The sequence below is a fragment of the Colletotrichum fioriniae genome, assembly GCF_027942845.1.
Source record: "Colletotrichum fioriniae strain IMI 355084 chromosome Unknown scaffold_15, whole genome shotgun sequence".
Taxonomy (NCBI): domain Eukaryota; kingdom Fungi; phylum Ascomycota; class Sordariomycetes; order Glomerellales; family Glomerellaceae; genus Colletotrichum; species Colletotrichum fioriniae.
Window position 1 is genome coordinate 34,934 of NW_027076851.1, and position 16,406 is coordinate 51,339.

A 16,406-nucleotide genomic window follows, 5' to 3' on the forward strand; every position below is an offset into this window, starting at 1 on the left:
GAAAACCTGGGGCAAGCAGCCAGGCGCACCAGGACGCGTTTGTAGCTTACGGTTACACACAACACGGCAATGACTTGTTGATACCACACGACACAGCTAAGAGCAGGTCAGACAAGCTAACGGTAGGTAGTGAAAAGCCAAAAATGCTGAAATTTGAGACGGGCCTTAGAGTCACTGAGTTCGTTCGCCATCATCGCCAATGAGAGACTCCACGATGAGACCGTTGTATAGTTCGTCAGACCACCAAGACACATGGTCACATTTGGCTGGCAACCAAGAATCCGGGGAGGCGTTTCCGGTCAGTGTGACTGAGCTGCACGGCATAGCGGCCAGAACGTCCGCCGTCCGCGCCGTCCAACCAAGACACACACGATGTCCTAGGTAGATAGAAAGCTGGCGCTCTTCAGCGAGAGAAGGAAGGTGTTGGAGGGTCGCATTCGACGCGGTTCTCGGCGAGGCTGCCGACGCGAGCCGGGAGTGCGATCCAATCTTACACGCGCCGGAATCCCGGGGCAGCCAGCCCCGAGGACCTGGTGATGCGCCGGGACGAACGTCAGAGCGTCATACCGGTGTTATCATTTGTAGGTGCGGTTTTACCTCCCTTCGCTCAAACGAAATAGGAGAAGGTCTTGTGAGGCTTGCAAAGAAGGTGGTGACGATATTGAACCTCATTCGCCATCAGGCGTTCGCGCTATCGTAGCTCCTGTGACCGGTGCCATTTCGACACTAGGGGAAAAACTCCCCGGTGGTAAGGCGGATTAGCCGTTCAATCTAGGCTCGAGTCCAAATTTTTCCATTCGTCTTGATCTTCATGACATGGTGCTAAAGAGTTCCTGCTAATTTGAATCGAGTTTGGGTACGTGATGAGAACTGCTAGCTAGGAAAACATGGCAAATGTTCACCGGGGAGTTGTGTTGGAGCTAACAGGCGAGCTATCAGATCTCTATTGCACTCGCGGGCGAGCTTCCGGGCAGACGGCGCCGAAACTCAAAATGCGAGCCCACGAACTAGAACGGCTCACTTCGGATGCCGATGACGGGCGTTGGAGCCCCGTTGCTTCAGGGAGAGACATGGCACACAAAGGGACGTTTTCAAGCCTAATCGGTTCTGTAATGTTAAGCAAACCGCGAAGATCACTTTTGAGGTTTGTTGACCGAAATGGGGTCACTCATTATATCCGCCCCTTGCTCACCGGTGAGCGGTCTACTGTAGTGTCATCACATGTTTGCGGGAATCAGCTTGCCAAAGTCCCAAAGCCCCCCGGCCCAGTCCATTTCCATCCATAAGACTTCCTTCCCTGCAGAATCTCGCATCCAGCCGAGCCTTTCACGTCGCGCAAGTTTTCTCCCTCCATACGGAACTTGCATAGCGCGTCCTTCCACGTTCGCCTCCCTAGTCTGTTCCTACTCGGGGGCACAAGGGGTGATCACCAGGGGGGCATTGCAGAAGGATTCAGGGTATCACATCTGATCTGATCTTTTCTCTTCCCTATGAGCATAGGAATGAGGGAGGAAGATATGCCCAAACAGAGAAGCACGGACCCGAACTCCGGAAGCGGTATTAGCGCGAGCTGGACTCCGTCGATCCAGCGGGTTGGGCTCTCCGGGGGCGTCCTCCCGGTGGCCCCCGGCGAGCCGGTGAACCTTACCCCGGGGGAAATGCGCGATTCTGGTTCGTGGGCTTTCTTCAACACCATGAATGGAGGGGAATGTGCTTTTCGGCTTCTCCTTTCGCATAGCGGACTTTGAAGCATGGCTTTTCTCCTCTCCTCTCCTCTCATGAGTTCTCTTTACTTTTTGTTCCTGGCGTGGAGGTCTCTCAACGGGATGGGGGATGCAAGGTAGGGGTATAAGAGAACTAATTTGGCTGGTGCGGATGGGCGGGCGCGGAGACGATGGTGGCGTTGAGATTGTTCTTCAAGAGGGTGTACAGAATCGGGAAGATACCTTGGGTGAGCTAGGGTACGACAATCGGAATATTGCAATATTTTTTATTCCAACATTCTTTTTCGAAATTCTTTAGAAAGGGGTCTTATTTAGTTTTCTTGTTTTTTATTTTTTTATTATTTCACCCTTGATATACTTTGAAAAATAGAACTCTTCCATTTCCAATACTTCCCCGGCAAACCCGTCACAAGTCATACCTCAGCCCCAGAACGAAGATGTGATGGTGGTAAGAAGCGCTTACCTCCCGACCAACCGCGCCACCACTCACAACTCTCAGCCCTCTCTCCATTCGCTGTGCCCATTTTACCCCAATCATAAGTCGTAAATCAACCCTCATGTGGCGGCTTAGGACGAGAATAACGTCCAATCGCAAAGGAGATAAATCGAGAATGATTCCCATCACATCTTTTGCCTAGCCACACACAACTCGCACATGAGCGACATTATTGCACAACTCAATTGTGCACAGCGAATGTTATCCGGCCGTGTACCGCCCAAGACGTGTCGTCGTCGGATCGGCGCTTGCGTGGGGTTTGCGGAGGGAGGCAGGCGGCAGTTGAGATGGTCATCACCGTTGCGTTCTTGTGGTCATGAGGGTGTGCGGGAGCCGCCATTGATGTTTGACAGGGGGCTATTGGCGTTTGAGAATCTGGTGTTTCTTGGTTTGATTCTACTTCGTATTGGCGAGATGAGTTTACTGTCAATATGGGGGAGGTATCTAGCGATCTTAGATATGGAAGGGTAGAAAAAGGCAAAAAAACAACAGGAGCCGACCGAGGTTCGAACGCAGGAGTCTTGAGGATTGTAGAGAACCATACACTAGTCAACACTTCACGGCTTTCACTCCTCAGTCTCAGTCACCAAGCCCGATACTTGTTATTAGGGAAAGAGGGCACTGGACATCTCATAAGGCCTGCGGACGTTCTGGTACCACAATGTTTGTTCAGTGATGGAAAGTGCGTGTTCCTATCAGGAAGCTGAATCATCCCACCACCACCGCTATGCATCATCTACCTCCCTTAGTCCTTCTTCGCAGCAGCAGCCGCACCGCCACCAACCCTCTTGAACTTCCTCGGATCCTTACGACTCATCAACTTACGGTCCCGCGTTCCCTTACCGCCCTCCCAGAACCCCTTGCCCTTGCGCCCGATGACGCTCCGGCCACAGAACCCGCACGCCTCGGGCGAATACCGCTGCTCGCGACTGCACCACCCGCACACCATCCGATTCGCCCACTCGTTGACGTGGTTCTCCGCCTCATCGTGGCACCGATCGCACGGGTGTACCTTGGCGCAGCACGAGAACCGGAACCAGCGGTAGCTTTTGCGGTAGTGCGCGCAGGCGCCGCGGTCCGGGAGCGGGGTGCCCGCGTGGAGTCCGAGTTTCTCGGCCTTCTTTATGGGTCCCGTCGTCGGGGCCGCGAGACCGCCAGCGGAGAGTGCCAGGAACTTGACGGTGGGGATCTTGAATGTGAACTTGCCGTGGCAGGCGCGGCAGACGTTCGTGACGGCGTCGCCGCGGACGGCGACGAGGCCCTGGCTTGCGGTGGAGCATTTGGCGCAGACAGGGATGAAGGTGCTGGGGAGCATGTCGGAGACGGTGCAGCCCGTGAGATCAACGAAGCCGGCGCGGGTCGAGTTTGCGTGGACGAGGGTTTGGCGGAATTGCGCTGCTAGACCGGCGGCGCACTTGCGGCAGGCTGAGGTCTGGGGGACCTCGTGCTTGAGGCCGGTGATCTCGTTGATGGTTTTGCAGCGCGAGCATTTTACGCTCAGATTGAGGATGGAGACCTGGAAGAGCTCGATGCTATGAAGCTCGATGGTCGGGAAGGAGATGGATGTGCCCCTTTCTGGGGTGAGGCCGGAGGAGAGGCTGGGTGGTTCTGCGTCGAGGTCGGCGCCGCCTTCGTCCGAGTCGTCTTCTGAATCATAGCTGTCTGATGAATCTGTGTTATCTTCAGCGGCGCCGGGACGGCCCCATTCCGGTGGACGCGGGATGACTTTGATATGGCCGCGGTCATCATCGTCCATAGCCGGTGCCTTTGCCTTGGGATCCTTTTCAGGCTCCTGCGTTGACACGGGCTGAGCAACAGCAGCAGGCTTAGGCGGCGCCGCTGCCTGCTTTGCTAAGACATGCATATTTTGAGCCAAATAGTTCAGGTGGCTCGTGAGAGTCATCTGCTTCTGCTCCGCTGCCTTGTGTACGTAGAGCTCCTCCAAGGGCTCCGCATCTTGCGAGTCACACTCGTTGAGCTGGATACGCAGCGGTTGCAGCGGATACAGCAGCGGCACAATAAGATGAACCGTCTTGACGCCTTGCAATCCGGGAGATAGCTCGGCGCGGCGACGAGGTTCCAGAGGGAGTGTGTAGACGATGCCGTCCGGTGAGCGGCGGTATAGAGACAGCCGTCCCATGCGCGTCTCCAATTGCCGCGTCTCCTGCGCGCGCCGAGCTTTGGCAGCTGCCATTTCCTCCTTGGTGAAGTATTCTTCAGGAGTGTAGTGCCTTACAGGCGGCGCCGGTGCCGGGGATGGCGTCTTTGTGATCTGGGTCGCCGGGCCCGGGATAGCCGCGATGGCGGCGGCCTCGAGGTGGCGGGTATCCTTCACGCCCTCGTCCTTGTAGGTGACCAATTTCACGGTGGCCACCTCCTGCTCGGACAGGAACTTTTCCAGGTTCTTGTCCAGGGCGTAGGTGAGGGCGAGAAGTGTAGCGCCCCGACGTTCCTCCACGAGCCTTTCCCACCCCCGCTCAATGTTGATGCAGAAGCCGCGCGGGATATCGCTGTTCCGCACTTGCAGGATGGGAGTTGCATCGGGGTAGTCCTCCGGCACGCGGAGGTCGCATTGCAAGTGCTCCAGCTCAAAGGGAAAGTCCGGATCCGAGGGCTTGATACGGAAGACCAGGGATGTGGTGGTGCCGTCCGCAGCGGTGGATTCACGGGGCGAGTAGCGCTTGCGCAGCTGCTCGAGCTGGTAGCCGCGGGGATCCTTGGACTGAGCCTCCGGGACGGGTTTAGGGACCACGCGGTCGGTGCGGGGCCTGGGAACGGCCTGCTGGTGGGTGTTGCCGCCTTGATTTGTGAGGGAAATCATGTTGGATCGTGGTGTACGGAATTGGAAATGCTCAACGTTGGAAATTGTGGATGAGCTGAACGAGATGAAATGCAAAAAGAACAGGGAGAAAGGGTGAACTGCGGGTGGAGCAGTGCTTGTCCGTCTCTTGATGAGCTACCTTAGCTGGCAAAGGCGAGTATTGAAGGCTGCTGTCGAAGAGAGGTCGTCCGGGATGATGTCGAGGCGAAGAGGCTGTATTTGACGATTCCGCTTGTAGTCGGGTGGCGATGATTGACGACGAGGTGGGTTTGGCCCCGGACCGGATGTAGTGGAATCTCCGAGTCGCTCCCCAATCTGCAGCCACGACAGGGTGCTGAGACTTTCAGCGGCGTTGCGTTGCGCTGCGATTAGTCGACGTGACTCATAACGGGGCACCAACTTGTCCACGCTAACAGATCTCGGCTGGAGGAACCGGCAAACTTGTTAGTGCACGGTCTTGCTTCTGCTGCCAGTCACCAATCACCTGCAGACGAGATGCATCGACGCCGGTCGACTCATCTTCGATAGTAGAGAACAGTCATGAATGGAGACGCAAAATTCAAACTAAAGCTCTAGGAGCGCTAGAGAATTTTGCCGTGCCGCAGATAATTAATTGTTTGCACCTTGTTCGTCGAGTGGCTGTGACTACTTGTGTACCCTCCTCAATATCTAGCAATGCTGATGCCTCAAGTCAAGCAGATGTAGGCTTGTATGCAGTGGTACATATACTCTGAATGATGAGCTGAATTGCAAAGACTTGCGAGTTAAGAGTGAGAAAAGGAATTCCCATGATACTCTCTCTGTGGTACGTTTGTAGGAAATGTCGCGCTCGCTGGGAAACACCCTCCTCTGGGTATCTTCTTAACTTTTCAATTTCTATGTTTTCTTTTACCTTTGGCTGTGTTTTTTTAATAGACGGGTAATCTCATTCCACTTGACATATTGCGCTCAGCTAGAATGATTCAGGAGACATTCATTCACGCGGGCAGATTTCGGGTCGGCCGACAAGTGCCTTCCTTACCTTGACAACCGGCTCTCCCGTCAACCGGAGCTGAAGTGGACCCATTCGGCCCCGGATATCCACAAAAGAGCCGGAGGTGGATCCGATTAGCATCGGGACACTTACATGGCTTATAACCTGTACAGAAAGACAAGCAAATAAACAGTGGAATTCACCCCCCGAACATTACAATCAAATTACGGCCAACTACTTTTTGTAGCTGCTTATTCGCGATAATGCACATTACTTGGTACCCTGTCATCTGCAAATTGCCGCGTCTTGCGAATGAACAAGGCAAGCCAGCGAGGCGGTGACGGTCTCATCACAACTGGATCTCTCTGAAAGGCGTTGGAAACGGTGGGAATCAGCGAGTTGACCATTCAAGTCACATTGATACATTGAAACACCGTTGCCTTCTCGGCAATTTTTAAAAAGGTATTAAATATTAAAAACTAAAAAAAAGAAGTTCATGAAGGATACAAACGGGGAGCCTACGCTCCACCTTACGTACCGCCGTGTAACAGCCTTACCGTCCAAGTCTCAACCAAATGAGGCATTCAGGTTCACTTGCACCCACTCAGGTGTCAATTTTGGCAATTCTGGGCATCATCGCCAGTATCCGTGATCAAAATGATCAAAGTATGAATGAACGAAGCTTACCCCCGTGGTAAAATTTGCTGGCAAGAAAAATGACAGCTGCACAGGAAGGATGACACCCTGCATGACAATCGGATATGCGTGAGCTGGCGTGTCTCAATAACGTGATGCCCAGCACAAACACACCTCCTGGTCAAGAGATTGGAGAGAGCGGTAAAGAGAATAATGTCACCGAAAACAGCCCCCCGCCGCGGGGAAACCAACGAAAGTGGTGCTCAATCGCTGCCCAACAAGACGCAGGAACATCGAGTCCTGGTTCTTGGTATGTCGCAGGGGGTGAGAAACCTCGAGATTTGAGGTACTTGGGGGCATTTTGTAACAGTGACATTGGCCCTTTTCTGCGAACGTGACAAGCTGTGTCCGGCTCCCAGCCACACCGACAATCCGGCAGCTGGCGCGGCGATTTGCCGCCTCACCTGGCCTCGCATCTCGTCCGCATATGCGGGCACCAAATGACCCCCCGGTATGGGAGTGCCGCTGCTGCTGTCGTAACCAGAAAACGTGGAGGGTTCAGGCGTGAGGGGCTATCAGCAGCTCTCCGTATCACTGCTGCCTTTGGGCGGCAAAACGACGCATCTAGAATTGAGACAATCGCGGGTACTGCATTGAAGGAGGGGAGGAAAGAGGGGAATTAGTTGCACGTTTGGCCGGCATTGCTGGGAAGTACAGCAGACGCCACCGTCACGGGTAGCACAACGGCGAAGTTGATCTCGAAAACTTGGCATGTGTATCTCGAACCGTAGATGGACGTCTGCAGAACGGTAGGCTATCGGTCCAGCCAGGGCGAAAGAGAAACCGGTCGCAGAGATACCATCAGCCTACCAGCAATTGTGGTGTGAAACACTGCGGTTTGGGCGGGCGAGCATTTCGTATCGAGAGAAACAGAGATCGAATGCCAGTTGGCCCGGGGAAGTGCGACGGATGCAGCAACACGGCGGTTGCATGTAAGGCGCAGAAGCTTGGTGAGCTTCAAAGGGACATGAGATCAGAGTAGCGAAACGTTGCCAGGTTGGAGACGGGCGAGTGGACGAGACGCGACCGCTCTGTAAACGGGGGCACACGTGATAACGGGACGGACAGCGGTTGACAGGCTGTCAACGGCGTTTTGCGATATCTGGCAATTCGGTCAAGGGAGAATCTGATCCTCTGCATCTTGTGTTTGTCAACCCCCGTGCTCAGTGCTCACCTTGTCCTGGCAGCAGACCGGCGCGGCGGGAAGGCATGGGAGAGGATTCGCCGGGAGATGCAGCGGGTGGTGGTGTAGTGCCCGACCGGAAATGCAGCCCGGCCGCCACCATCATCAATCGTGTTGAGATTGTTTTGTACCAAACGGCAAGGTATTCATTTAGATGCGGTACGGTAGGTACGGGGGCGCCTCGGGAAGGCTGCGTGCGTGGGATGTGACAGCTGTTCCCTCATCTCGATGTCGATGAGGTACGACCAAGGCGTCTGCGAAAGCTTGGGAGGCCAATTTGGTGGTAGTAGAGGCCATAGGCAGCGCGGCCTGCCTCATCAGCCGATTCATCGAGAAGATGTCAAGGCTTGTTTTCCGTCGCATGGTGGTGGTGAGTTTATCTCTAGGGCCCTTTTGGATGACGATTTCTTGAAGTTGCTGCTGGTAAAGATGGTAAACAGAGCCCTGGCGACTGCGACTGCAACGCTGGGAAGTAAGGGAGAGATGCCAGCGCATCAGGAAGAGGGCCTGGTGACCATGGTGTATATGCAAGTCCAAGTCAGCCTCCCGAGCGGTGAGGGGACGGGAGTTGGGAGCCCAGGCCTGGGATGCGTATGGGGGTGTGAAGGAAACAAAGGTGAAAGGTGAAGAAGGGAAAGGGTGGGATGGAAGAAAGACGGACGCGCTGGCGGATTAGCACTCCTTTTGGGTGAGGCTACAGTGGCGGACCGTCGGCGCTACCATTTTAGCACCTGTGCCTGTAGTTGGTCCCGTCGCCGTCATCTGGGGAAAACGGTGGAGCTCTGTTCAAGATGGTGGTGTGTTTGTCCGTATTTGTGTGGGTGTGTGAGTTGATGATACGCCAGAAATTGAGCTGAAGATAATCAATATCTTTGTTTGGCCTTTTATTCTCTGCTTATCCAGATTTAATTATTTCATTTGATTATTTTTTCCTGGTTCAATTTTGTTAGTCCCCGGTCATATGTCTCTGCTTGCATCAACCAGATCTGATGCGTCCATATCTGATCCCAAGATGTTGGGTAAATGTACGATGCGTCCGGTTTGCAGCCCCTACCTACTGCCACACTCACATTCATGTTATTTCTTAATGCCCATGTCTGCGCTCACAACCCCAAATGTGGTATTGTCAATACTTTCATGAACAACGGTGACACTTCTCGTTTTTGGATTGCGCCAGCGATGATGGGCTCTGGGTAGTGGTCATGGCCCCGTCAATGGCAGTCTCGCTTGTAGTTTGTCTTTCCACAAGTATCCAGGGTCTGGTTCGCAAGCGAGACAGTCTCTCCAACGAAGCGCTAAATCAACATAATTTCAAGAAAACAAAAGAACAAAATTGAAAATGAATAAAAAAATAAATAAACGGGTTTCTACCCAGTCTCTCCAAGCTCATCGCTACCAGGATGACGGATTGACACTTGTTGATGGCACCTCATGCAAGACAGTCCATGTGTTCATCAAGGCCTTGACTGACTGGTTGGAATCCGCACCTATTTGAGGTCACCCCCAAGGATTCCCAAAAGGAGCCTTTATTGAACGTTTACTTGCAGGATGTGACTCAAAATCAAAAAGGTTCCCAAAGACTAAAGGTTCAAAAGTCAAATACGGCAAGTCGAGTCGGGTCGTGTTCGGTTGTGTTCGATTCCAAAGGTAGCTTCTTTGCCCTCACACGAGTACCTTGCTCCCCCCAAATACAATCCTCGGCATCCTCCCAATCGATGACTGCAGCTGATTTCTGCCTGGGCTTACAACGAGGGACGGTTCCATTGCATCTTTCGCAACCTCGATTTTGGGACCTTGGAGGATGCACCGCCTCGAGTTGTACTGCACCAGCCCCCCATGCGAAGTAACGGGGGAGTGGCTGATCCCCCGCTCCGTCAGATCCGGGAGGAATTGAGAGTCTGCTAGTGGTCAAAAATACGGGTTGGACGTGCAATGAGAAGTCCCGGACGTTGTGGTATTGCATCGTTTGGATATTGGTGAGCGCCTCACATGGCAAAGAGCGCCAGCATGTGTCATCTCATCCCGTGCCTGAGGTGACTAACAAGCCGGCAGACATGTGTGGCATTGAACCTTGGGGAGCAAACGCAGCTTTTACGATGTCTCTCGCCGGATCTTAGCTCTGAACAATTTTATTCAATAATTAATTCAATGGTATTATTTCAAAACACCGGATGATAATTAGTTGTTATTTTCAGCAAAGGCTAATCGATCCTCTACCCGTGCGGACCTTCGTTTCTACACTTTGAATCCTCCCAAACGAGCATCCTTCAACACCACCCACACACCCCTCGGCTTGTTGCTTCTTAGCACTGATTAGCCCTTGACACCTTGGACGCCAGCGCAGCGCTTCCCGGAACCACATGGCCCAACTTCCGCGGGAGCTAACTTTCAAACGCGCCAACCACACAGAACCCATCGCTCTTTTGCGCTCTCACCTGACTGGAAAGACTGACATCACCGCCGACGGCCTACCCGCCATCCGCCAAACGCTCTCCCATTGCTTGCCAACGTCCGAGCCTCCGAGGCATCTTTCTGCCCCCGTCTTCACTGTTGGTTATCCCCCGGCGCCGCGGCTGCTCGGTCTCAGTCTTTGAACAGAGAGACAGGTTCGTGGCGCTGAGACAGGCCGCCAACCCGACAGCGCGCGAGACCCATGCGGCTTTCGTGAGGGTTTGCTTCCCAAATGGGGCACATGCTCGTTCTGACGTAGTCCTCTTTGGGACCCTTTGGGAGCACTCTCATCGAAACCAAAGCGGCGGCATCGTACCTGATTGACAAAATCGAGATAATCGACCGCATGGCAGCGACGATCTTTATCTTGTTGCTTTCTAACGGTTGGAGCTTCTGACTTGCTCGGGAATGCGGGTTGATGTCACTTCCGACCCGTGCCTCCGCTGCGCGGACCGAACCACGGGTTGCGAATAGCATCGTGACTTACCTCGGCGCGCGCTCTCCTCCCGGTGAGGGGCTACCTTCTGTCCTCGGCAGGATATCTTGTGATGTATACGTGATATGGAAGCCCATATCGTACTATTGCCAGTCTTCATCAAAATGGGTTTCTCGGGGTGTGTCGTTAGCTCGGTGGAGGAGGAGACCCTTCAACGTTGTTGTCTTGTCTATGTCTCAGTGTTGCCGTGCCAGCGGTGGCATCGACATCAGTGGCTGTAGTTGCACATGTCGAAAACTCGCCAGAGAACTTGAACAGGCTACACATGTTCAAGTGAACAATGGCCCAAGTCTCTGGGTTGATGAAGAGCGATCTCCTCCTATCGTGTAACCTGTTTGGGGTAAAGCAGGTGTCAGCGGTTCAGTTTAACAGGCTACGGTCAACAAAGAAACAAACTGTGGTAGTTGGATCTGAACCCTGTTGCTTGAATCGGCCATCGGAGATCATCTGCCAAGCGAGAGCTGTTTGGCAGATGAGCAAGATGCTCGTCATTGAGGAAGGACGAGACAGTGGATCTTCTATGGCCTTTGGTGAGAACGACAAGGGCAGCGAAGCTCGGGACCGAGAGTCAGTGCACTTAGTGATGGCTTTGCAGAAGATTGGGGCTTTCATACAGGCGAGCCCAAGACACGATCAAATCAAGCCCTCATCTGACCAGATAGCACGGTGAAGGCATCGCAAAGTCGAAGGGAGCAATGCCCGGCCATACATGGTGGTGTTTTGGGTTGCAAATTCCCTTTGGCTGGCTATTTCCCGGAAGGACACATTGCCTCAGGAAAGGCACAGAGATTTGATCACGCCTCAGTTCTTTCCTCTTGCTGCCCTCTGTCAATTTCGAGGATTCGAGGAAAGAACACCCAAGAGACATGGAAAGACGGGGAGGCGCAGGTTGTCTTGCTCTTTCCCGTTACCAACTCCTTCATCCGGTCAAGTGTACTCGCTCCTGCCCTGCATCGCAGTCACTGCCTGAACCGAAGGTCTGACCTAAGTAATGGATGAGGTACCTCTCGTGAAGGAAGAAACCCGCCTTCCGTCCTAGAAGCAATACATCATTCCATGAACTTCCATTGCCTGCTTGAAACCTGTCCCTCGCCTTTCACCGTGCTCTACTCACTCATAACACTGCCAATTACCACCGAGTTCCATTGTCAGAACCTCGATTGTTTACATATCCGCTCTATCTATGTTATCCTAGCTCCTGGTTGAATACCTTTGTAAATCACGGAAGAAGTAGGTTAGTAGCATTTCCCCAATCCATCCTACCTAGCAGGAGACTGACACCTTCGAAGTACCACATACCATAGACTAGACCTCCACGATGCAAGATGTCGCTAGCCTTTTCGAGCCCAGCAATGTTCCAAAACGACCCCTGACGCCAAGCTCATCTGTTGCAATTCCTTCTCCATTGAAGCGGTTGGCTGTCGGTGCCTCCGTGGGACCGAACATCTTCGACCATGGGAGCCTGCCTCAGATGTCATTCGAGCCCAGCTTCCCGGCGGATCTCGTCACGGCTTCAAGGCAGCAGTACCCTCCCGCAGACTTCCCGCAGCCTCCGCACACTCTGCCGAGTCCATCTGATGACGCTGTCGCGATACCGGAGACACCGCCGGCCTCATCGACGCAAACAGCCACGCATGTTTCTATGGCAGAGTCCGAGACGCCAGACTTCTGGATGAAATACGTAGATCTAGACGACGTAGGAGGCGAGGTTTTTGTACCCGCGGAGAAAACCTTCGGTGAATATCACGATGCCGCATCTGAGACCTTGTCTAATGTAGATGAAGGTTCCGGTAAGCCATTTCCTGAGCTCAACGTCGATCGCCTCGCCCAATCGTCATCCAAGACTGAAGATACTGTCGGAGATGACTATGGTCTCGAGGGTTTTGACGAAGAAGAGATGGTACAGCTTCTTGAAGATACTGGGGACAGGCCTCTCTGCTTCCCTCCGTCAAGCATCATACAGAAGATGGACTGCGATTCAAGATCAGCCTCAAGCTTCGACTTCAAATTACAGTTTTCCGAGCCTGATCTGAACACGAGCGAAGCTTCAAAGACCGATCTGACTGAACCTGATCTTCTTGATGACGATGTCGACTGGGACCTTGTCACAAAATGCTTAGCAACTGCGGCCGGCGCCTCTCCGGATCATGAGGCTAGATCGAATATTGGAAGCAACAACAAGGAAGCACCGAAAGAGCATTTGAATCCGACGCCATTAGTCAGACCCCCTTTCCCCGACAAAATGAGAGACCGCTCAGTGGTCGTTGGACTGTCCTCAGCGATAGTGATGCGCACTTGCTTCAGAATTGGAGAGCTCCTCAACACGCAAGCTAGATGCAGCCGGGAGAAACAGGACGTCTTCTATGAGCTTTTCGCGAGGGTCGTCTACTCCAACCGAGAGAACATTGCCAGAGTACAACATATACAGCTGCGAGATCTCTTTACCGATCGACAGCCATTTCTCAGTGGCATATTCAAGGGATGGAAGAGTGGTGGGCCTGTAAATGACCAGAGCAAGGTATTCCTAGGACCTGACGGAAAAGACAGGTTGTGTCGCTGTGTTTGCAAGATATCTGAAGATAAGAAAGCTGCAATCGGTCGTTCAGCAACGCTTTTGTCGATCAGAGAGACGACCTGGGACGAGATTCAGTGGGCTATGAGAATTGTTGCAAGGGATGCAACCTCAGACGAGGACATCAATACTGAGGGGGAAAAGTCTCCGGTCATCTGAATGTCGCGATTTGCTGAAATAAAACTGTTCGGGGAAGGGTTTCCGGCATGTTATAAGAGCTGGCTTGATGTCGACAAAGGAACTGGGATAAAATAGAACTTTGAGTGACCCGGAGAAAAGTTCATGAGTGAGGTCATAAAGAAAATAGAGCGCAATATTCATAATGGAATCTTCTCACATCATATACTTTGCTTGCCAGTCTTCCTGAAAAGATGCGTTTTCTGATTGAGGTGGCCAGACTAGCTAGCTGCCGAACCACATCCCATCACCATCACCACTTGTCCCTCCCTTGAGAAACTCCATCCACGCGTCGTCGCCCATGACGACGTCAGCCGCTTCCAAGGGAGGTACGTTGGGCCACATCATGGAGAATACGCTATTGATCTGGGTTTGAGGGCTTTCATCTATGGGTTCAGGAGCCGAAGGTTGTGCTACGTTGGCCTCGTAGCTAGGAGGCCTGGTGGAATCTGCCTGAGCTGCCACAGCTGGGTCAACGGGCATCCCAACGTCATTGCTGTCCAGAAACCGGCCACAGAGGTCAATGATGACTTGATAGCATCGAGATGAACTGGAATTCACGGGGGCGAGGGCGGCTATACAGCGTGTTGTGGTCATGATTTGTTCCTGCCAGTCTCGGGCGTTGGGAGATGCTGGATCGTTGCGGAGACAAATGCATGGTATGAGGGCTGCTTGGAACAGGAAGTATCTAGAGGTTGGAGATAGTGAGCAAGTCGAGGAAGTCCAGACAGGGACTGGTGCGGATGCTGTTACTTACAAGGCGTACCAGGCACCTAGACGATTGTGCTCGTTTCGTTGCCAGAACTCGCTGATGCTGGTAATGGTTGCCTTGGCCTCTGCCAGACACTTTTCAAAGGCGCGGACGTTATCTGGCGAGTCATCTGGTCGTCGGTCGCGGGCCTGTAGGGCTCGGCGAATGACAAATGGGCGGTACATGATGATTCGGAGGTTTCTGTACCGCCAGTTCATGACTGCGTGTGCGAGAGCGTACTTTGGCGGCACGCGGCTGGTGGAGGAGAAGTAGGACGGGACGCTTGCTAGCCATGGATCAAGGAGGTCTTCATCTAGTCGTAGCATCTCGTCTGGGGAGGGGAGGGGCTTGGAGATTACCCTCGTGTAGATTGGTGTTGTGGCGATGTGGAAGCTTGCTTGTGTGCGGACGGCTGTGTAGGGAGTTATGTCGTCTGTTTCTGGAGGGTATGATTTTGAAATGGCGGTCAATGACTACGAGGGAGGTTAGTAAAACCCAACACAAATACAAGCCATCAGGAATATTGACCTTGTCATCGACGTTCAATGGTAACGAGACCTCAACGCCTTCGTATGGCCAGACGGACGGCCTGCTGAACGTGATAGTCGCCCCGACATCGAACACACACAACGACCACCATACCCGCCGTCGAATCTCCATATTCAAAGGCGAGATATTCCACCCCTGGAACTCCTTGTGCAGACCCAGCCCCATGGCCATGCGCACGGCCAGGCCGAGGTAGTTGTACCCGGAATTCGGCTTGTCCCGCTTCTGCTGGTAATTGGAGATGAGGGTGAGCGCCTGGACGAGCGTCAAGTTGCCCACCTCGAGGAAGTTGAAGGACAGGATTGAGCGGGCCTGCGCAAAGAGCGAGGTGTCTAGGTTGTCAAGGTTCGCGGCCGTGGTGTAGACGCCGATGGCGGCGACGGTGTAGGCCAAGACGAGCCAGCAGTCGCCGCTGGGGCGGGGGATGACGCCGGCGTACTGCGCTCTGAAGGTGGCTTCGTGGATGATGGGGTAGCTTACGTGGTAGAGGCGGAAGTAGGCGTCTATCATTGCGTCTGTGATGTGTCTGTTGGGATCCGGTTGCTGCGCGATCTGTGAGTTTTGTAAGTGGTTGATAATGTGCTGCTGCTGCTGCTGCTGCTGAGGCCCTGCCCCTATACCTGGTCTTGAGGAGGAGGATTGGGCTCTTCGTCTTGGTGTTGAAGGTTCCAGGAGACGGAGGAGGGCTGCGCCGGAGGCGACGCCGAGGTAACCTGATTCCCTTTCGCTGACGGCGAGCGAGGCCATGCCGTCTGCGATTGGGTCTGCGATTACTTCGCCATTCAAGTCGGCTTCTAGGATGGCTTCGGGGGATGCCGAGTAGTTTGTAAGGGTCTCTTGCTCGTCCCATTCGAAGTCATCTGTGGGGTGAGCCTCGAGGAGGTTGAGGTCTCTGGGCGATGTGTCATTGTAAGGTTTATGTTGAGCTGTTCTCGAAGCCCGTGGTGGTTCGGACCTCATATTGGAGGCCGGTGGGACTGAAGCCGGGCCATGATTTTGGTGTAGCAATGGTGGTTGGAATGGTTGTGACGGCTCAGGATGCACAGCTTCGCATTGTGGAAGCGCGTCGCTTCCTTGGGCCGAGAGGGCCGGAAGAGGAGCCGGTATGGGAGCCGCATCTGATGGCGCCGGTGTGTCTAGCTTCGAGAAGTCAAAGACTTCTTCATCACTTCTTGGCGCTGGTGTTTCCAGGTTCCTCGGGCTTTGTAGGACGGATCCCGATCTCACCTGGGCCGGCATCAACGCTCTCATCTGTGTTATGATTGCCTCGGCCCGCTCCAACCTCTCTTCTACTTCCGTGAGGTGTCTGCATGAGTACGTTATGTCAGCGTAAACAGCCCCTTTGCGCTCGACGGTTATGCACTAGGGACAGCGAATAGTTCTACATACTTCCTTGTCAACGGGGTGCGGGCGTGCTTCTCATACAGGCAGTGCCGGCGGTACTTCACGCATAAGTTGCATGTCGGAATCGCCCGGTTGCATTTGGCTTTCCGTCTCCGGCACTCCTTGCATGCTTGATC

General features: G+C 53.6%; 3 protein-coding genes across 3 annotated transcripts; 1 reads left to right on the forward strand and 2 right to left on the reverse strand.

The window, feature by feature from the left end:
• Nucleotides 1-2,965: 2,965 nt before the first annotated feature.
• N0V96_010550 (uncharacterized protein) lies at nucleotides 2,966-5,041 on the reverse strand (the record flags this gene model as incomplete). Its single annotated transcript, XM_053189400.2, has 1 exon — nucleotides 2,966-5,041. One exon carries the CDS (start codon nucleotides 5,039-5,041, stop codon nucleotides 2,966-2,968), a length of 2,076 nt encoding a protein of 691 aa, XP_053053388.1.
• A 7,117-nt stretch (nucleotides 5,042-12,158) lies between these two features.
• On the forward strand, nucleotides 12,159-13,571 carry N0V96_010551 (uncharacterized protein; the record flags this gene model as incomplete). Its single annotated transcript, XM_065758989.1, has 1 exon — nucleotides 12,159-13,571. The coding sequence occupies one exon, from the start codon at nucleotides 12,159-12,161 to the stop codon at nucleotides 13,569-13,571; it is 1,413 nt and encodes a 470-aa protein (XP_065612299.1).
• A 771-nt stretch (nucleotides 13,572-14,342) lies between these two features.
• On the reverse strand, nucleotides 14,343-15,846 carry N0V96_010552 (uncharacterized protein; the record flags this gene model as incomplete). Its single annotated transcript, XM_065758990.1, has 2 exons — nucleotides 14,343-14,813; nucleotides 14,869-15,846. The coding sequence occupies 2 exons, from the start codon at nucleotides 15,844-15,846 to the stop codon at nucleotides 14,343-14,345; spliced, it is 1,449 nt and encodes a 482-aa protein (XP_065612300.1).
• Nucleotides 15,847-16,406: the final 560 nt, after the last annotated feature.